This window comes from Pelodiscus sinensis, chromosome 2 (genome assembly GCF_049634645.1).
Source record: "Pelodiscus sinensis isolate JC-2024 chromosome 2, ASM4963464v1, whole genome shotgun sequence".
Lineage (NCBI taxonomy): Eukaryota > Metazoa > Chordata > Testudines > Trionychidae > Pelodiscus > Pelodiscus sinensis.
Window position 1 is genome coordinate 40,190,629 of NC_134712.1, and position 22,690 is coordinate 40,213,318.

The 22,690-nt window shown below is 45.3% G+C and overlaps 1 protein-coding gene across 5 annotated transcripts in view; it reads right to left on the minus strand.

Moving 5' to 3' along the window:
- Positions 1-22,690, minus strand: part of DPY19L4 (dpy-19 like 4) — a 200,474-nt gene that overhangs the window by 77,589 nt on the left and 100,195 nt on the right. For 2 of the 5 annotated variants that reach the window (XM_014579001.3, XM_075920363.1), the window contains exon 1: positions 611-970. In XM_014579001.3, the coding sequence (XP_014434487.2) occupies positions 611-620 (10 nt within the window). In that variant the 5' untranslated portion in view covers positions 621-970. Of the gene's footprint in view, positions 1-361; positions 583-610; positions 971-7,235; positions 7,346-22,690 lie in introns of those variants that run through there. The other 3 variants (XM_075920362.1, XM_006134071.4, XM_006134073.4) reach the window with 3 other exon arrangements.

The following is a 22,690-nucleotide window of genomic DNA, read 5'->3' on the forward strand; positions in this document are numbered from 1 at the left end:
GGACAAGAAGGCTTATAAAGTCAATACTGGCACCTACAGAAATCTCCCATTTACAGAACTTTTATACGAATTCAACTATTTTAAGCAGTATCGTTGTTCCATCCGGTGTGATTTAGAGGAAAAGGGAAGTGACATGGAGTAGCTGCATTTGTGATCATTAAAATCCCGCACAGTCCGCAGCCGTGAAAACAGCTCCACAGATTTGCAATTAATAAGGCAACAAGAAGTCTGTAAGCAGCAAACTCTGAGCAATGAGGAGTGTAGCTTTGCCTTCCCACCAGGCAGGGGACTGCAGGGCTGGTGAGACCCTCACTTATTTGTTGCCAAACAAGCTAACTCTGGGGCTCGCCCAGGCTCTTACCAAACTCTCCTGAAATTCAGTTAAAATCGTGTTTTTAGAGACGCAGGAAGCCGAGTCCGGAGCAGCCACCTGATTTACGTTCACTGCGAGCTGCATCACCGGGGCAACACCGCGCCCCGAACCGCCTCGCTTCAGCAGGGGCCAGACACGAGCGCCCCGTTGTCACTGGCGCCCGTTCCCCCGCGGCTCCGGACACCGCCCCCCAGCCCGGCGCCCCGCGGGAGGGGCACACGCCAGGCAGCCTCTCACCTTCCCCCATCGCCAGGCTCCGGCTGAGCCGCAAGGGCTCCCGCCTGCTCCTCCCGCCGCCTCTCCAGGGCGAGGGCGTCTGGTCCGCGCCCCCCGCGGCCTCTCCTCTCCGTGGTCCCGGGAGCGGAGCGCCTCAAACACACACAAGCGGCGGAGGCCGCTCCTGCTTCCTGGAGCCGCCTCAAAGGGGACCCAAGTCTCAGGGAGCGGAGACGTGCGCGGTGCACACCAAGGCGGGTACCGAGGCAACGCGGGGCCTCGCTCCACTTCCGGTGTGACGGGAGCGAACCCAGGGACGTTCACTTCCCCTCCCGTGGGGACAGCTTCCCTCTGTCCCGAGGCGAGCCCGCGGATCTAAAACTCACGTGCGCACCCCAGGGGCGGTGCCGTGGGGTGTCCCAGTTACATACACTGGCTGGGTTTGAGGAAGCACTTGGGCTGTGATTTCAAGCACCCCCGAGGCTAAAAATGTACTATGTGCTTGGGACAGACTAACTGTCCCTCCATGTGTAAGTCTGTTTATTCACAAACTCCTCCAAATGGTAAGAGCAAGGAACACCCAATTCGGTCTGCAGCTTTCTCTGACCATAACTTAACGCCAGGTCAGGGTGTGGTTGTGGAAGGAAAATAGGATATGCCTGGGATGGGATTATTTCTCATAAAATGCTAAGGGAGGAATCTGCTAACAGGCACAGTTATACTGCAGAATGCCCACAGGAGGGATGGGGCGCCTGTAAGTGTGTGTCTAGCTGGGGGTATGCCTCTGGATGTTGCCGTCCATGGGTAAGGTTCCCATGTTGGTGCTGGACATGGTTCCCCCTGCCATGTTGGCTGCCATAACCGGAGGTCAAACCACTCACCCTCCCCCACCCTTTTCCTAAAGTCCCAGTACCAGATGGGGAGGAGAATCCAAATGGGCAGTGTAGGCCCTAGGGAGCCACCGCTGCTGGCCAGCACAGCCCCATGCAGCCCATTCACACTTTTCAGTCTCTTCCCCTGAGCCCCCCACTTAATCTCTTAGCCTGCCACCCTAACTCTTGCAACCCCCTGCTCTGAGGGCCCCCCCACCTCTGAGCCCTCTGTCCTGACTTTTGCACTGTCACCCTGTCCTGAGCACCCACCTCCTAACTCTCTGCCTTGACTCCTGCACCCCCTACTTCCTGCCTTGAGAGACCCCCCCAATACACACAACCTCTTGTCCTGACTACTGCACCCACCATCCCATGTCCATACTCCTGCACGCACGCACGCACACACACCCCTTCGCCCACCACTTCTCTGCCCTGAGCCCCTACAAGGACCTGACCAATGCTTGGTAAATCCTCTAGTGTGCTATAAAAATAAAGTGAAAGATGAGGTTCTCATATATTCCTGTGTCTCCTGCAGCTTCAAGAAGAGCACCATATATCATGATGTATGATAAAAATCATGAATGTTAGCAACTGTAACTAGAAAACATTTTCAATATCCCATTCCCCTCACATGGCTATTTCACAATTAACAAGGCTAAAAACTGAGGCTGCATTATCACAAAGCTTTGTGTGGTCTGCTCTGCACTTAGCACAGCCCTGACTTCTTATGTCCCATATATAGACACAGAAAGTGAGAGGATCTTCTAAGATGGGTGTAGGGACATCATTCTTTAAATCCCCTTCTATCATAAAGTTATAGATCAAGACAATCCAGGCCATTTACACTTTCCACATAAGAGTCCCAGGACCCTGCTATAGCTACAACCAGCATCAAGGCAATGATTATCAAGCACAATTAGATGGACAGGTCATGTTATCAGAATGCATGAGGATAGACTCCCAGCAAAAGTCCTCAACAGTGAGCTGAGACTTGCAAAACACAAGAAGGGTGGTCAACGTAAATGCTTCAAAAATATCTTTCAGCTAGAACTTCAGTTCATGTCGCATAAACATCCACAGGTTCCAAGGACAGACCTGAATGGATAGCACCTATCAATAAATGTTGTAAACAGGTTGAAAAAGACAAATGTGAAAAACGGCCTTGTATCCCAGCAAGTCTTCTGTGGGAGCCTGTGCATTCCTTTGTGACTTCTGCTCATGATATTGCTCACAGGTCCACTACCACAAGAAAGCATACAGTTGGTGTGACGGGGCGGAGGCGCCCCGCACTCCAGTCCCGCCGGCGGCCGCTTATCTGGCGGCTCTCGGGGTAGGGGGCGGGGTAGCGGCGTCGGATGCACCGCATGACGCAGGCAGAGTGGCGCAGGGGCCGGCCTACCGCTGTGCAGCAGCTGTTCCCGGGCGGCTGCCCCGACAGGACGCCCACGCACTGCCGGCAGGCCGGGCGCCAACGTGGGGGGGAGTAACGTCGGACCATGGCCCCGCCAACGGACCGGAAGCGGGGCCACGCCGGAAGGGGCGGGATCCCACGGTCCAGGAGTCGGCGCAGGGATTTAAACCCCTGGAGATGCCGCAGAGAGGAGAGGTCCAAGGAAGCAGCCTCTCGCCAGGGCCCAGAGGAAAAGAGGTGAGCCCAGAGGTAAGGGGATATCTAACCGTGGAGAGAGGAGGTAGCCCAGGGCAGGCAAAGGAAGCCTGTGGGCTGGCGAGTTACGGCTGACACCCCGCCAGCCGGACCGGACAGTAGAAACAACTTAGGGCTCTGGGCTGGGGTCTGTGAGAGGGGGCAGGCCCGGACCCCCCTCTCCCCGCGGTCGGTCCCTGCTTAGGGGTCAGCAAAATCCCAGGAAGTGAGGGCCCGGCGAGCCTTGGACAAAACAGACTCAAACGCTGAAGGGTGCTCAAAAGGGTAAAGGAAACACGGGGAAAGGGAAGGGGTACCAGGTGAAAATGGGGTGCACGGCCCAACGCGTTTACAGATGGATAGCCATACATTTTGCTTTGAGTGGTTGTACCCTTGTGGGGAGTTGTCTCCTGTCAAAACGGCAGATGGGTTTTTGTGAGTACTTTAGATCAATGTTTCTCAATCGGGTACTCGAGAGAAGTCTGGGGGTACGTCAACACACCTGAAATTTGGAGAAAACTGAATTTTTATTTTAAGTTTTACAGCACTTTATTATTTCTGTACTTTTTACACCCCAAAATTTTATCACCCGCCCGGCTATGATTAAGTTGTTTAAACAAATGTGTTGCAATAGTAGAAAAAATGTTGTGTGTCTGAAAACTGTAGGTACTGAGGGTACTCATAATTTTAATTTTCTTTTAAAGGGGTACTTTATAAAAAAAAGGTTGAGAAACACGCTTTAGATGCTATTAATGAGTCATCCCTTAGGGCTCTGCTATGGGAGGGTGGGATTTTCTCTCATGGTCTCTATTCTCTGGGACTGAGATCACAGCTTTCCTCTTATATCTTTTTACTCCATGGGAATATTTAGCCTCATGCTACAGTCTGTACATGATTATGTCACTATGTTGTGACATCTGTATCACAGAGACCCCATAACAAGGGATCCTCCATTTCTTAAAACAGCTGTTACCTAAGACCTGATGAACTCATTATACCAAACACATTTCTTGCAGGGTAATTACTCATAAGGGATATCATGTGACATGTTTACAGAAAGCTCATAATTTCTCCAGACTTATAACCATTGTGAGATGTGTGTATTGACAATGTATTTACAGTGAAAGTGTGCTTAATGGATCTGGAGTAGAAATTAATCACTATGTATTAATGAGCCTCAGGAATGGCTCATCCAAGCAAGAGGGAGTTATCACCCTTCCTTAATCAGCTGATGTGGTAACACAAGATTCAGTTAAATCAACCTTTTGTCCAAAACTATCAATGGCAAATCATTAGAGGCACTATCAAACAATCAAAACCTCTTGAAAAAGAACGCGAAAAGAAACATAAACAGAATTGTGCCATGGTTATGAATAGAAACAAAACATTGTTTTCACTAAAGCAGAGTGCAAGAAAAGACGTAGTGTCCCTTAACTGAGGAATTGCCTTGGGAAGTAATGCTTACCTGAAGCAGCCCCTGGAAGCAGTGACTCCCACATGAAGGCTGCGAAAGATGGTTCTTCGTACTACTCCATCTGCAGACACCACCACCTCAGCTCCAATTGACCGTAATTCCTGGCCAATGGGAGCTGCAGAGCTGATGCTTGAGGCATTGGCAGTCTGTGGAGCCCCCTGGCTGCCCCTCTGTCTGGAAACCACACAGAATGGGGCAAGGCAATCCCCCAATCTTGCTCCCTAGTGGGAGCTCAAGGGCTAGATTAAAAGGTCTGATGGGCCAGATATAGCCCACAGTTTGCCCATCCTTGTCCTAGGAATATAGGACATAGGTTTGGGAGAAACCTTCTGCGTCAATGAGTTCAAAGTGAAAGACTTGGGTATCTTGAAGCCAGATCCATTCCCTCTTGAAATCAAATGGAGCCTGTTGTCTTTGATGAGTGTTGGATTAGGCCTCAGGGCATATGTGGTTAGGCAACCATAGATAAACTCTACAGAATGCCAGACAACATTCCCTTTGTATATCGTCTAGGCCAAATTCTGCCATCCCATTGAATGAGTCTTATCTGAATGAGGACTAAGGGTGAACTGCAAGATTTGATCCACCATCTTTTGAAACAAGTGCACATTCTGAGTTCCTAAATATTTCTTAAGACATTGTACTTTAAAAACGGATAGGTTAGAAAGAACTGGAACAAAATAACAGAAACCAAATCATAATAGGTATTACCCAAGTGTCATATTTGACCATGTTGGGGGTTGACTATGACCAGGGCAGGGGAGCAACAGAAGAGCTGTACTATCCTGTTCTCAAATGTTGGAAGATTGAGTTGCCCAGGCACAACCTTGGGCTGGGGCTTGATTGTTCTGAATCAGGGAATCCCACACAACTTCCTGCAGCTATCACACTCCACTACCTCTGAGGACAGCACAGACCTAGTGGGACAGAAGGGCTTACACATTTATTTACAAGACTCAGAAGAAAATTGTCTGACAAGGCATCTGAAGAGGTTGGTGGGAATTGCCTTTAAGGAACTGAATTTTCCATGGCAAGCCACTGTCTGGTCAACTACTGGAAAACCAATTTGATTACTTATCTAGCAGCAGCCACAAGGAAAAAGGAAATTAATCTGTGTATTCTCTGTCGACAGAGAGATGAAGATTAGGCACATCGAAATTTCTAATGAAACAGGGATTTAAATATCCCGTGCCTCATTAGCATGAACATGGCTGCCTCTTTTTTTTCAAAACAGAGTTTTTTCAGGAAAAAAACACGGCAGTCTAGATGTGGATCTGTCAAAAATAAAGCCTTTTTCGACAGATCCTGTAAACCTCATTTTTTGAAAAAACTCCGTTTAAAAAAAAAAGCGGTGGCCATGTTTATGCTAACGAGGCATGGGATATTTAAATCCCTGCTTCATTAGCAATTTTGACGTGCTTGATTTGCATCCCTCTGTCGACTAGGGATGCAGTCTAGATGCAGCCTGGGGGTGGAGCCCCATCAGCCATCAATCCTGGCCCTCTCCCCCAGAGTTATGGCACACAGCCCCAGGCCCTCCTGTACTCCCCACATAGCCCTGCCCTTGCCCAGCCTTGGCCCCTGGAGAAGCCCCACCACTGGCCAGGGCCAGGTACTACAGCCCCAGTCCCCTGACTGCCCTCCCCGCCAGAGGTGTCAGCAGCCAAGTCCAGGCACCACAGCCCCAGCCTCACCCCGTGAAGCCAGGAAGCTGGCAGCTACAGTACCATCCTCACCACCATGAGCAATCCCGGCAAGCCCCATAGGACAGGGATGGGCAATAATTTTTGATGGGGGGGCCACTCCAAGATTTTGAAAAGTGGTCAAGGGCCGCACTCTTCCATGATATTAATGGAGGAGATGCGGGGTCTGGGATGGAGGTTGGGTGCAGTAGGGAGTGACTACTTGTTCAAATCCCTAGTATAAAGATGGATGCTGGGCCAGAATCAGTTGGTTTCTTGCTGGAGCTGCAAGGGAATGGGTGGTGTGGCCAGCTGCTAGGGAGAATGAGAAAGAGCCCTGAGTTAGGTGCTGGGACTCTATTTGGACAAAGCCCTGAGGAAAGAGAGAAAATGGTGAATGGCTGAGGGGAAGTGGCCCAGGGAATTAGAATAGCAGTGGAACTTGAATGAATGGGTTTTGAACAAGTAGTCGACTAGTAGTCGATTAACTAATAAGCGTAGGCTTATCAGTTAATCTAGTCAACTACTTGCATTTCTCCCCACCCTTTGCTTTCTATCAGAGGCAGCAAGGGGGGCGGGAAGCAGGAGCTAATGCTGGGGGCAGACGGCTTAAAAACTGCTTCCCCGCAACACCAGTTCTGCAGTACTGCTTTCCCCTCCCCCTCTGCACTACTTCCTCTATCAGAGGCAGCAGCGTGGGGGGTGGGGAGATGGTGGACACCGTCTTCTTCACAGCAGCCCTTGTGGAGTAGCCTCCGGCCCTGTCCCTGCCCTCAGGGACTACAGAACAGTCGACTAACCGCTGAAAATTCAATTATTCTATTACCTGCTAATACTAGTTTTCTGGGCACTGTTTGACTGCTTCTCATACAGCTGCTCCAGGGCTCTTAGGCCAGGTCTACTCTAGACCCAGAAGGTCGGGTTAAAGTGCACAACTCCAGCTATATAAAACATGTAGCTAGAGTCAGCTTACCTTAAGTTGAACTTGGTCCCATCTTCACAGTGGAAGGCTGATGGAAGCAAATGCCTGTGCTGACCGGAGCCACCCTCAGCATTTGATTTAGTGGGTCTTACCTAGACCTGCTAAATAGAACACCAGAAGATCAATCTCCAATGCCACACGTGGACACATGGCCTTAAATTAGAAGAATTCTCTACTGCTCTTTTCTGGGACAGAGTATGGTAGAGTCATAAAGCGTCCAGCAGGGGGCCCAGTGCACCCTTTCATCTTGACTAACATTTTTAATAAGAAAAAAGAAGAAAGAAGATTACAGTAGGTTTGTCATAAGACATGTAAATACATGTGTGTGAAGGGGAAAGAGGCAGGAAGAACAGTCTGAAATAATTAAAATAAGCAAAAATTTGGGATGACACTGCAAAAGAAAGCGAAGAAACCAAACTCAGGTGTAAGTATACAGAGAATTAAAAATACATGAAAGAGCCATAAACTGTATATAACGTGTGCTTTCAGGGTGTGCTGTTTTTCTTCTACCTCTGTTTCATCAGCAGAATAGAGAGATCAAGACAAAATTGGCAGATCTGACAATTCCTAATGTATAATATATTATGCTGTGTCTTCCATAGCACATACATGTTTTATTTAGTGATAGAAATGTAGCCGTGTTAGTCTGGTGTAGCTGAAGCAAAATACAGGACTATGTAGCACTTTAAAGACTAACAAGATGGTTTATTAGATGATGAGCTTTTGTGGGCCAGACCCACTTCCTCAGATCAAATAGTGGAACCATATATACCATATATACCAAAGGATACAATTAAAAAAAATCCCTGCTTCATGGACTTCATGGACTTCTTGTTCAAGGCAAGAACAATAAACATATGTGTTCTTTTTTTTAATTGTATCCTTTGGTATATATGGTTGTGACTATTTTCTTCCACTGTTTGATCTGAGGAAGTGTGTCTGGCCCACGAAAGCTCATCATCTAATAAACTATCTTGTTAGTCTTTAAAGTGCTACATAGTCCTGTATTTTGTTTTATTTAGTTACAGATGTTTTTATTTTTTTTATTTTGTTATATGTGTATGTGTCCCCTACCCACATTTATTTACATGTCTTGTCATGTCTTTTGCTACCTACATGAGGCGATATCTAAGGAATATGTTTCTTTCATAATGAAATATTAATTTGCATAAATTACATTGACCTGAAAAGCACCCTGTCCTTTGGAAAAGATTTTACAGATTTTTCTTCTTGAAGGATTATCTGCTGTTTGTTATAACCTTCAGAATTCTTCCACCCTATTTTTCTCCTCTCCTGCTTGATCCCAGTGACGCTCCTAATGCTTTTGATCACTTCAGTCTTTTTGGTGAAAAGTGGACTTTCCCTTTGTCATGGGAAGGTCTAATAAAAGAATATTCCTTTAGTACATCACCTCCTTGGTCCCTTTACTGTACCCCACTCACTCTGCCATTGCTTCCCACTGCCACCATTGTTCACTCCGCTTCTGACAGCCATTGCACCATTGTTTATTCTGCCCCCCTCCCTTCCCTGCTATCACCGGCCTCTCAACTGCTACTCCACATTCTGAAGCACCACCCATTAATCCAGGTTTCAGTGACTAGGAAGGATAGAGAGGAACCTCAGTACTAGTGCAGACTGTGCGGTGTCGTTCATTGCAACACACTGCACCTAAGAACTAACATCTACCCCTCCATAGCAGTAATATCAGGTCTAGGAATCTCTGAACAAAATAAAGGCTTTCAGTTGAGTCTAACCAGCACTGTTTTTAAGCACTGGAGGGGGACAGATCAAAAGGTGTTTGGGACTCCTAGACAGACCAGATAGGAACAGCTGTACTCGCCCCCTCTGTTTACTAGAATTTGGTTTCTTAGCAAGTGAGGTTTGATCTAGGATGACACCTCCATCCCCATTCAGTTCTGCTGCTCTTTACTCATACAATGAGGATAATTATATTTAATTATTTTTGCACTCACTCCCATTGTTGATTACCTAGGCGAAGTAGTTGTGTTTGTGCAAATATGGTTTACGTCTGAAGTCTTTCCCCCCAGCTCATCATTAGCTGGCAAGGGAGAGTTTATTCAGAGCCTGCTTACATATGGAATAAAAACAGAGCTAAGACACACATAGAGGAAAGAACTGAACAACAGAGTAAGACAAGTGTTTCATTGGAGTCTCCTGGGACAAGATGCAACAGGGTAGACAAATGATAACATGGAAATTCACAATGGAAGCAATCAACATGACATGAGAAGAAGCTCAGATTACAGCAATAGACCCCCAAAGATTGGAAATGGTAAAGGCTTTGTGGTTTGCGTAAAATAAAGATGCACAGTAGTCAAGAAAATCAAAGGGGTGTGTGATAATGGCATACAAACATTTGATGGGTGAAAACACAAAGAACAGAGGGATAATTTAAGGTGGTACAATAGTGGAATACTAGCAATCATAGGATGAAATAAAGAAAAGGAAAATTTAGGGTAAATTAGATTTAGGAATGATTTTCCAAAGATAGTAGTGTAATCCGCAATACTTGGGACACCTTAAACAAACATGGGAAAAAAGTACAGAAAATGTACTGTGTGGGGAGTGTAGTTCTGAATGAGTAGAGGAAGATGTAGATGAGTGAACTGGTACAGTATTTTAATCTCTATTCTTTAACACAGTGGCAGAGAGGATGAGAAAAAGATGCAAAGCCTCTTTTAGAAATAAATGAAGGAGAAGTTAGACAGGTGCCACAGGATACAAGTGATGAAAGGTGAATGCTGGAAACACAGTCAGTCCCAAGTTCTGATCTTAGTTTCACTGGTGTAAATGTAGACCCCCTCCATTGACATCAGTAGTATTAAACTGGAGATACACTGAAGGAATTGACATAATTGGGCTCATGGACTTCTTGTTCAAGGCAAGAACAATAAATAAACTGAGGCAAAGGACACTGCCCATTGCACTCTGTTGTTTTATTCATGGTTATTTGCTTTCTAGGGTTGACAACTTTCTGACTGGATGGCCTGGACACCCTTTGTGGTAATGGTGTCTGGTCTGTCCAGTTGGAAGAGTTGGTAACTCTAATGCTTTTGAATCATGGTTGTGGGGTTTTCCCAAATTAATGCTGGGTTCCTTTCCACTTTTTAATAAAAAGGTTTTTTAGTTATACACAGATTCAGTGCTTGTGAGAAGGGAAGTATTATCTCTGAGAGTATGTCTCCAGTATGGGGTGGATCTATGCTGCAGCAATCAATCCACAGGAAGTCAATTTAGCAGGTCTTGAGAAGACACACTAAATCAAGCACCAATCACTCCCTCCCATTGACTCAGGTACTCCACCAGAATGAGATGAGTAAGGGAAGTTGATGGGAGAGTTTCTTCTGTCAACCCAGCCTGATGTGAACCCTGCAGTAAGTAGATCTAAGCTATATCGATTTGAATTATGCTACTAAAATAATTCAAATTGCGAAGCTTAGATGTACTTATCAACATGGTGTAGACTTGCCTTGACAGGTGCCTAGGGATGGTGTTACATTCCCAGATTATTGGGTTGGGGCTCAAACCAATTTGATGTTGTATTGCTAAGAGGTGCACTTCATACTGACATGTCCCATGGTGCAGTTGAATACACTTAGCAGAATGATTGCACATAATTTTCTATTTTGTTCTCCTCCAAAGTTCTTCATTTGTGATTTTTTTCTGGCCTTCTGATATTGAAAGTTTGGCTAAAGTAGATGATTATAAATATTTGGAGTTCAGATAGTAAGGTCTTGATAAATCTCTGTTTCAGTACCCTGTAGTAAGACAGACTCTACAAAGATGTTAGACATTCAGGCAATGACTACACTGTTTCCATTTTCCATAAGAGGAAATGCAAATGGAGCACTCATTTGCATATATCACGCTTGTATTTGCATTTCCTCCTCAGATCCCTTTTGCGCAAGAGCCATTCCTCCTCATTTTTTCAGGAAGAACGGCTCTTGCCCAAAAGGGATTTTTTGTGCAAAAAGGAGACGTCTACACAGCTCTTTTTTGCACAAAAACCTCTTGCACAAGGATCCGAGGAGGAAATGCAAATGCGAGTGCGACATATGCAAACGAGTGCTCCATTTGTATTTCCTCTTGCGGAAAAGGGAAGCAGTGTAGACATAGCCTCAATGTTTAGTTCAGAAGACAAGGTTTCTGTTTCTCCTGACTGACTTCATTGGCCTGTGCATTCAGGGTTGCAAAGGAATGTCTGACTTTCACTATTCTGGATTTAATGTCTTCATCTGTTCTACTGTTTTTCTTATGATGCTGCCAAGATATATGAAGTGCCAACCCCTTTTGTGTGAGTTTAAGCAAGTGTAGTTGTTTCTTGTGTGTTTATTTTCATGGTTTTAGATTTGTTGGTGTTGATTTGTAGCCCTACTTACAGTGCATGAGTCTGGAGCTAATTAGTTTTAGCTTGCATATCAGGGTGGGTATGGGACAGCAGGTTGATGTTTGCCAAATCAAGGGGTTGGACAATAGACTTTTACAAAGAAACTACATCCTGGCTGATCTGTGGTCTTCCATTACCATTAGTAAGGTCATGGGTGACAAGACATCCTTATCTGACACTAGCAGTTACCTGTAATCACTTAGTCAATTAGTTGTTATGTATTGCTTGTCATGTCATAATCTCATAGAAATTCTAATCTATACAGTATTCACAAATTTCTGGGGGATTATATAATGGTGTGGCAACTTCCTTAAGGCTGTTCAACCTAATGTACCAAAAGTCTTTTTGGAAATCTATGAAATTCATGCAGAGTGGTGACTGTCTCTAAATGCAGGGCTGCTATTTGATCTATGCATGATTTCTCCTGTCTGAACCCTGCCTGCTGCAGGGTTCTTGCTGGAGCCTTGTCTCTACTGCAGTGGTCACCAAACAGTAGATTGGGATTTACTGGTAGAGCCTGGAGCTTCTGACAAGTGATCTTGACTGGTATGGCCCAGAAGCTATCAAGTGCTGGCATTTCAGCTGCCCTTCCCCCTCAGCTCTTGTTCTTTGCCTTGCCTGCCAGGAATCTCCTGCTTGCTGTGCACAGTGAGGGAGGCACAGGAGGGAAGGCACTGATGTCAGGATGTCCCTCTCACCCCACCGCTGTACCACCTTTCCACAGAGGGGAGGAGGGCCATGATAGGGCTTTGGATAGAGGGAGCTTTGCTGGCAGCTGCTCCTATGTTTGAACATGCTCAACATACTTAAAGGGGCAGCATGCATCTCTGTCACTCACATTGTGCGTGCCTCTGTCACTCATGCAAACATACTCTGTCGTTCACACTTACCTCCTGATCCAATACATACTTGTGGTGTTCTTTCTTTCAAAGTGTGTTATTTTAGGTGTTTGGCTGGCCTGAGCATTTCATAATTTAATTATTTGAGTGGTGAGTTCTAAAACGCCTAACCTATCATGACTGGAGTAATCACCCCATGGTAATTTTAAAAATATATATATTATATGTAGCTTTTTTGGTTTCTACTGATGGGGCACATCCACACATTACCTCAAAGTTTAATGTTCATAACAAAATTAATTCTCTCTTATTTTTTCCATACAAGTGCAGAACATTGACCAGGAATCTCATGGAATCGGGCTTGATTTCCTGGAGACACCTACAGGCAAATTGTGAGATCAGCCACTAACAGTCCAGCAGTGCAACAGGGCTAAGACAGACTCCCTGCTTCTCCTGGAAGTGGCTGGCACATTCCTGTGGCCCCTGTGGAAGGCAGGGAAGAGAGTCTCAACATTGCCCTTGCCTGCAGGCACTACCCCCACAGATCCCATTGGCTAGGGAATGGAGAACCACAGCCAATGGGAGGCGTGGAGGCAATGACTTCAGACAGAGGTAACAGGCAGAGCCACCTGTCCCTCCTCACGCAGGAGCCACTGCTAGATATGCTGTCCACTTTTGGGAGTGGCACAGGGCCGTGGAGGGTGGGGGGAGATGTGCTTGCCTTACCTCCACTGTGCCACCACCTGGGAGCTACCTTAGTTAAATAGTGCCCTGCTGTAGCCTGAATCCTGTACCCCTATCCTAGCCCTGAGCCTCTCCTGCACACATATTCCCAGAACTTGCATAATGAACTCCCTCCTGCGCTCCAACAACCTGCCCCAGGCTCACCCCAGAGCCCCTCCCATTTTCTACCCCTTGGCCCAAGACCAAGCTTGCATCCTCTTGCACTTCACCCCTCTGCCCCAGCCTGGTGAAAGTCAATGAGAATGGGAGAAGAGGGGGGAAATGAAGTGAGCAGAGCGAGGCCTGAGAGAAGGATGGGGGAGATGCCTGGCCTCAGAGAAGGGGCAGAGAAGGAGGTGGGGCAAAGGTATTTGAGTCTGAGGTAGAACCTGGATTGTATTTAAATTCAAAAAGTGATCTTGTGCTTTAAAAGGTTGGATCTCACTGCTCTACTGCCTTCTTTAGGCTGTCTAGGATAACACATGTAGGTATTTTTCTTGGGATTGACAGCAAGTGAATGCGCCTGAAGTTTTTGCACTGCCTGAGATCTCCTTTCTTTGGCAGTTTTGCTAGATGACCATTTTGCAACTTGTTTGGTATTTTTTCTTCTTCCTGCATCTTTTTTGTCTACTATATTATTTGAGTCTATTTGAAGGACCTCCATTGAGATGTTGTCCAGAACTGGTGTCTTTCCACTCTTTAACTGATTGATTGTCATCTCTATTTCTATTCTTTTCACAAGCCCAAGTTGGATGTTCAGACCTTTTACTTCCTCTATATCTGGGGAGTTGAACAGGGGCTTACACTTTGGTAGCTGACTAAAGTATTGCTTCCACATATGAAATTGTTCTGATGTCACTGTTGCTAAATTATTTTGGTTAGTGTTTATTCTTCCTGTCTAGTAGGGTTATTATATAGCATCTTTACATAATTTTGTGCTGCAGCAACCTATGCTTCTGCTGCCATTTTGTCTATAAAATCTCATTTATCTTTCCTGGAACTTTTTTTCACCTTCTTCTTTGCAGCATATTTCTGCTGAAGTCCCTGTTTCAGTGTTCTCATTCTTTCCTTTTGGATTCAATTTCAGTTTTATTTTCAGTTTTATTCTTCTATTTTCTGTCATATATCCTTAGGCAACCATTCATTGTGGTGTTTCTTCCTGAATCACAGCATTTCTTCACAGGTTTTGATGACAGTTTCTTTTACAGTACATTTCCAAATTTGGAGGAAAGGGTAAAATGAGACCCTTTAGCTAACTTTTAATTTTATATTCTTATTTAGCACTGCTAAACCTTCTTCCTAAGTTTCACATTGTGCTGACTAATAATTGTTGTTGCTCTTATCTGAGCTCACTCTCTTTCATCTATTTCCTACTTGTTTTGTGATGCCCAGAACTAACCATGATACTCTGGGTCAGGTGTTTTCAAGGCAAATTTTTAATAGCCTCTCTTTGGCCACCCACTCTTGCTGGTAGCTGTACTGACATTTTCCCCTACAAGACTTAATTAACTTTAGGAAAAACTAATACATATGCACATATAGATGTCCATATCATTGCAGTTTATTTACGTGGTTTTTTTTTTATTTTGCAGACTCAATATTAAAAATAATGCTGTGAAAAGTGACATTTCTTTGATTGTTAATATCATTTTTCATAGCTTAAGGCACGTCTACACAGCAAACCCATTAGTTTGAAATAATATCGAAATAACAGGCTTCTTATTCTGAACCTGGCATTGAAACATTCCTTGCTTTGGTCCAGGTGCCCAGTGTAGGGCTTACTCAGACAGGACAGCAGAAGGTAGGCAGTGTCCCCCATGATGCACATTGGCATGTCTACTTCCCCAATCCTGATGGTGCAGTTGGGGAAAAAAGTTCCAGCATGCAGTGTCTGGAAAAGGCTGGAGTTACGAAAGATGCATGCACCTTCCCCGACCACCCGACGTTTGATGTCGGTGAATTGGCCTCAGTGGTCCACAAGGGCCTGCAGGACCACAGAAAAGTACCCCTTAATAGTCCCCCCACAATTGGGGAATCCCATGGCAACAACACCAGCGATGATGGGGTCTACGTCACCCAGGATGATGAGCTGGCGCAGCAGGGTTGCCAGGGCTCTTGGGAGGTCCCTGAGCCCAAACGCTGTCCACACAGACACACCAGGACCAACCCCCCTACTTTACTCTATCCCCCGTCAGGGCTTTGTGAACAAGGGACTGAAAAATCTTCCAGGTAGGGAGCCTCCACCATGCCCCCCGATCCCTAGGGAAACCCATTCCAGCAGTTTACCACCCTCCTGGGACAATAGCACGAGAGTGCCATACATTGCAAGGCCCTGACAGTCAATCTCCCCATGTTGAACTGGTTCCCGATGGAGCAGTAGCTGTCTGGCATGACGAGCTTCCACGGAGTGATGGTGACCTGCTTCTGGAGGGGGAGGGCATGGGGATGTCTGTCGCCTGAGGACAGGAGCGAGCCACTCACATAGCTCCAGGAAGGTGTCCTTCCGCATGCGAAAGTTCTGGAGCCACTGCTAGCTGTCCAACCACTCCATGATGATCCAGTTCCACCATTCGGAACTGGTGTCCAGCTGCCAGATGTGGCAGTGCACGGTGTACAGGGAAGGGTGGGAGGGATTCTGCTGCATGAGCAGCACATGGAGATAGGAGAGGAGGTGACCCACAGTGAGTTGGGGGTCCTGTTCCTGCAGGGCCACAAAGGCAGCCCACAATAACTGTAGCAGGAGGTGTGGCATGGGGGTCTAAGAGCCATTGACTGCTTGGAGGCAGGTCCAGCTCCATGGCTGGAGTGCTGTGGTGTCTGCAAGGGAAATCAGAGCACACAGTGAGAAGAGTTTGCTGTCCTTCAAGGTAAAGGAGCCGGAGGCATGACTGTACAAGGAGGTCTCTTTAAGCACAAGCCTCAGATAGCCTCAGGAAGCAGCTCCAGGAAGTGAGTACTGTCCCGATGCCCTGCCTGAAGTGCTTCTAGGGGACTTTAAATGTGATTGAGGCTCCAATCAGTGTGGACACACTATTCTGAAATAGCTCAGCGCCATTAAGATTGGCATTTGCTGTGTAGACATGCTATTTCAGAGTTTCTATTCTGAAATAGCTTCTTTCGAAATAAGCATGCAGTGTAGACATACACTTACTTAGTAACTAGCTGGGAAGGGTATTAACAAACATACAAGTAATCATTTGCACCAGCTAGCTAGTAAGTCTGCTGTGATATTTGCATGTTTGTTAATACCACTTTTCTCAGCAGCCTCAGGACAAATTAAGCCCTGAATGGGGGGGATCAGAAGGGGAGACAGTGGGAGACAGAGAGATGGATGCAGGGCCAGGGAAAGTAGGGAGGACCTGGGGTGATTGGGAATGGTGGTCAGCCTGCATGGCTTGAGCTGGGGGTCAGCACTGTAGCCCAGTGGACCAGCTTACTTTTGTTATACAGTAATTCCTCATTTAACACGGTAGATACATTTCCGAAAATGATCATGCTAAGTGAAAACATGTTATGCGGGTTCAATTTTCCCATTGAAAATAATGGAAAAGGTGGGGGTTGCATTTCAAGTGCACATGTGCTCGCAGCTCCAGTCTACACTTGTTAGCATCTGGGACCAAGACATAAGGTTGGGAAAGAAAGGGGACTGGGTTATAGAAAGGAGGGGAGGTATTTGGCTCTAGAGAAGGGAAGGGAAGGGCAGGGGAGGGGGCTTGCAGCTGGTGTCTAGGTTTCCCCAGCTGGCCGGTCGCTAGCAGCTGCGTGGGGCTTCCCCCTGCCCCTGGAGGTTCGCTGCTCACTGCGCCATTCCCCGGCGACTCCCTCTGGGGATGCTTTGCTCCCTCTCCTCTCCTCTCCTCTGCCCCCATTTACAGCCAGCAGCTGGGCTTCCCCAGCTGGCCGGTCGTCAGCAGCTGCACGGGGCTTCCCCTGCCTCCCTGCAAAGCGGCGGAAGTTCGCCGCTTGTCGTGCTGTTTCCCGGCGACCCCTCCTCGCTGGACGTGAGGCATCCAGCTAGAGGGGGTTGCCAGGGAACGGCGTGGTGAGCGGCGAACCTCTGCCGCTTTGCAGGGAGGCAGGGAAAGCCTCGCACAGCTGCCGGCAACCGGCCAGCCGGTAGGGGAAATCGTGTTATTGCGGGGACGGGTCATGTTGTTCGAAAAATGTTCCCTCAAAAAAAATTGTGCTATCGTGAAAACGTGTTAAGCAGGCACGTGTTAAGCGAGGAATTACTGTATTCGCTACTTTGTAATATATTTTACTTTATTATATTCAGTAGTAATGCAAGGAACCCACAGGTTCGAATCCTGTAAGACATTAGCTTTAGCAGTCAACAAGAGGCTTGAGGCCTGTAAACTCTGGCACAGATATACTTAAGTAACTCATAGGTTATAAGAAACTAGAAGTAGGATGTATGGGAGAGCCTTGGTAATATGATATCAACTGACCACAGAACAAGAACTGACACCAGATTCTGGAAGGTTCTGGATGGCACATCCAACAGCAAGTGCTCCATGGCAATGAACTGAGGAATATGATAATGGGTTGAAATCATAGCTATACTAAACCTATAGGAAAAGGACATCTTAGCATTAGAAATACAAATAAGGATAACCCCCTATTAAATATGCATTAGATATGGTAACATCAGCATAACATATAAAAGTAGCATCCTAGAGTAACGAAGGTAGAGATGTAAACCTTGGGAGGGGCCAGAATGGTAGCCACTGGTGAAGATGAAGAAGGTGACGGTAATGAGGAAGATAAGAATTAACATCCAGGTTGTTCTGCAAGGCATGGTGTAAGTATGGATGTTCCAATGTACTTTTTGTATTATTTCTATCTACCTTGCTCAGTTAATGTGTATATATGTAAATGAATTATTTAAATAAAGAGTTCCTATAGTGTGAGTGTTTCACCTGTGCACATCAGGGTTCCCAACTATAAAATAATGGAAACGAGTTTACTGGGCCTGATCTTGGGATAAGGACCTGTCAACCCTCAGAGTAATATATGGGACATTTCAGATCAGGTTACAACACCAATATGCCCTCTAATCTTTTCCATCCATGTGTGGATTTTTCCATCCATGTACAGTATGCATTTGTATGAGCCCTGAGGCATGTGTGAATTGCACCATAAGTAGAAACAGAAAGCCTAGCTGTGGGCACACTGCTAATCAGCTGGGCAGCATTTGAATCACTCCTGAGTGGCCACACAAGCGCACAGTTTACAGGGAATACTGGTCAGCACCAATTGCTGCATGGTCAGAGCTGGAGGCTGCATCATACATTCAGAGCAGGAGTCACACCCATGGAGCCAGGGACCAGAACTAGGGGACAGAATCAAGGACAGGGCCACATGGGAGGCACCAGGGGTCAGCGCCCAAACTTCATGGCCAGCCTCCCAACGTCCCACCATTGGAGCCTGCCACCCAACCACCCCAGGGCTGAAGCCTGAGTTTCACTGCCCTCCATTCAGGTGAATCAAAAAGTTGCCTTGTTCCTGGGCAGCACCACCAGGAGCAACAGGGAGGGAGGAGACAAGGCCAATACTTTGCACACTACCCACATCACTGCCCAGGAGGCTATTGTGGCTGCACGAAAAGACCTGGTTTAAGAAACACTGTGCTAGTTGCACTCCCATGAGAGCAATATAGAGAGGGAGTAACTTCTTTCTCCTGCAGGACGTGATACTTCCTCATATGCAGCCCAAATATACATGGATCTTTTTGGCTGACACTGCATTAAAACTTATATCTAATTGGATGACCTTAAGGAATCAAAAAACTAATCGTGTCACAGTAAAAGGGCAATTGGCAACAGTTAAAGAGATACTGTAAAAACCATAATATTAAGATGACTCACCCAGTCACCGCTTTGCTGCCTTTACTTGCCTGTAATATCATTTCCCTCTTCCATTTGTTTTTATGTCTTTGTGTTTGTTTTCTAGACTGTAAGATCTTCCATGCAGGAGCCTTGCCCTTATGTTTGTCTAGCACATAGCACATTGTGTGTGCTATCCGAAGTAACTATAAATTATAGTAATGAATTGTTATCCACCCCCAGTTCTGTTTCAGCATTATGAAGAGGCTGAAGGTGATGTCATTGACCCCTTTCTTTCTTCCTGTCTTTTTCTCTTAGATGTTTCTTTGATTGTTGTCCAAGGTTAAAACACTTTTATGTGGATGACACACAGCTCTGCACCTTACCTTTGTCAGCTCTTGGCTAAACCACAACTTCCTATTGCAAAACCTTTGCTGTCCATGACTCTGAATCCACTATCACTTTCTTCAACTCAGACCTTAACTTTCTTTCCATAGTTGATCACAAATATTTTTTAAAGTTCACGAGAAGTGTGTTTCTGTGTTTTGTGAAATAGCTTTTCATTTTGATTTTTTTTTACCAGCTCTGTTGGTTTCCAAGGCCAACAACGATTAAGTCACCTTTCACTCCAAAGGCCCCTTTTCTTCCAATGTTTCCCTTTCCCAGACTATCACTTGATGTTGCTTCTTTGATTCTGTCTCTGCTGAAATTATTGTTTAAGCCTTCACTTGTCCACTTCATGTTTTAACTACTGTAGTTCACTCTTTGTGATGCTGTCCTAAACCCCTAAGGCCGCATTTCTCAAACTGTGGGTCCCAACCCCCTGGGGGGTCGCAAGCAACTTAGAGAGAAGTTGCGGTATCACAAAGTTTGAGAACCCCTGCCTTAAGGGGTCTGTCCATAGTCACTGATTTACAATCTACCTATTCACTCAACTTTTCCTATGCTTTCCCCCTTCTTTGTCTCATGTTTTGTGGCAGGGGTGGGGGACAAGAAGGGGTTTGGTCTTATGCTCATGCTGTCCCATCTGTCTGGAACTCTCTTCCCTATTCTGAACCCTTCATGTTATTTTCCATTCTTAAATTGCACCTACCAAACTTCTATTTCTTTGCAGGTTATAATGCACTTTTTCTGTAAATTGAATTGTAAAACTCAGATTACTCATATTGTCTTGCACGTTCATGCTGTTCAAACTTAAAATAGTGATTCTGTTCAAAAAAGTAACTCTTTTAAATGACATTGTGGGATTTCATATTTATTGTCTGTCAAAGACTCTGGATTAAATGTGCTCAGTTTCTGGGTAACAAGGTATTTTTATCCAAACAGTCAGTCCAACACAAGGGGAGTTGACAGTCTATGCAGACCCCTGAGCAAGGTGTGTGTGTGTGGGGGGGGGGTTGTCAATTCTGTACTCCTGGAAAGGTAGAATGGGCCTTGGGCAGAATGAGCACAGCCGGGGCAGCCAACCCTTAGCCCCACCCAGAGCAGCCCTGGGCCACTTTGAATTGCCAGGCCACAAGGTAACTGCCCTCTTTGCAACTACTCTCTGTCGTCAGTGGGCCTGGTCCTTCAAATTCAACTTAGGCTCAGAGGATCAAGTTGGGTTCTTCCTTGTTAGTCACCAATAATCAAAGTTATTTAGATAGGTGTGGAACTCCATTCTTCAAATTGTGCCTTCAGAGTCAAAGGTACAGTGTCAGTGCATTTTTGCAAAGGTATATCTAATTAGAATGTAATAAACAATTCTGTTGATTCAAAAGTAGAAATATAATCCAGTTCGTTCCTACTTAACAGTATTGTTTCTGCAGGCTTATTAGGAGTAGAAATCAGTGAAAATATTATTTACCACAACACTGAGTAGGTCAGCAGATATGACTGACTGCACACAGGGAGTAGATCTTCTGAATAAGAAGGTACTTTTTTATGTAAGCTCTTTTCACAGTAAAACTTCAATGTATTCTGATTTCAGTGTTTCAAATAATACTAACGAAGCACATTTCATCCACTAAAGTCAAAGAATTGGGTGCTTTGTTCTATATTCTCAGTATGATAGGCCATATTCACTTCTGGCATAAGGTGGAGTTTAAACAGATTTAAACAGGGTTGAGTTTAGCCTGACATGTGAAGGTTGTCAATCAGTAATGTAGCTAACACCCCTGACATCAAGGATTACCCTTTGCAAGGATTGTCTCTGACATAACTAAAACATGCTCAGACTTTGGCAGCTCTCTGCAACTTGTTCTTTGTTTCCAAGGAACTATAGTAACAGACTACAATGCAACTGAGTAGTTCAGCTGGGATACTGCACTGTATTTGTATATTGGAATACTGAATTCGCTATACAGTAGCAAGAGACAGCTTGGATTGTGTATGGCTCAGAACACAGAGTGCAATTTTTAAAGCAGTTTAAGGAATTTGGACACCTTATTTCCAGGCACCTTTGTAAATCTCAGCTATACATTTCTGAGCTGCAGAGATGGGTCAAGCAGGGATGAAGTAATATGACTCCACAGTGTTGATGTGACAGAAGTCCATTGGTGCCAGCTGGCAATGGGTCCACTGTTTTGTAAAGCAACACCTAATAGGCCTGACAAACTCATTACACCTAGAACCTTTTAGGTCTTTATCCATAAATGATAAGAACTTAAATGAAAAACCGGATCATACTGATCATTAATACCATTGTCAAATGTATGCACAGATATCATGTAAGAAGTTATGTATGCACAGTGAAATTATGTTCTTAGAGTCTGAATTGAGGCAGGATGGACAAACAGGTTTCTGCCAGAAAAAGGATGTATACTCCACCTGTCTATGTAAAATAAGCAATGTAAGCCAACACATTAGACGCCCTATTTACCTATTAAATTAACAGGCAAGGAGCACACAGAAAATCACAAACCATGGAGATTAGCCTGGCCTTGTGAAAAGATAATGAACTTGAGGAGGTAAAAATAGAAGCCAAGGAGACACCCCCTGCATTCTGCATTTAAGACCTGGATAATGCAGTTCATGAAAACAGATTTCCATCAGGCATGGTTGAAATGCTGCATGGAATATTTGAGGTGAGATACATTCAATTGGGCAGAAGGTTAGCAAATTAGTCTCTAGTACTTTATTTGTGATTTTTTTAATGTAACATTGTTTTCAATATTCTTACTCAACATCACTTGGATTTCATCTCTGATAATAAACTTGTCCTTGTTTTTACTTAAATATACGTCAGTGCTATAGTGATATACATGAAGCTGATCCTAACATAGGTGCTGGAACTAGAGATGTTGCCACAACCCCAGACTTGAAGTGATTTCCATCATATAGAGGGTTTATACTTTACAGTTTAGTTCAATGGCTCTCAGCACCCCCACTATCCAAACTGCTATAGCACCCATGGATCCTAAATTGAATCATCCAAGCTGGTGTACACACTGTACCTTTGGGAACAGCTGACATGGTAATTCCATGAGTGTTCAGTGGATAAGGGTCTGACTACTACAAGGGTGCATCTACATTGCACCCTTCGCTTGGAATAAGAAACGCAATTTGAACTACACAAATTGTGTTTCTTTTTTTGAAATTTGGCGCTGTCTACACAGTACCGAATTTTAAACAATCACTATTCCAAAACATCCCTAAACCCTTATGGAACAC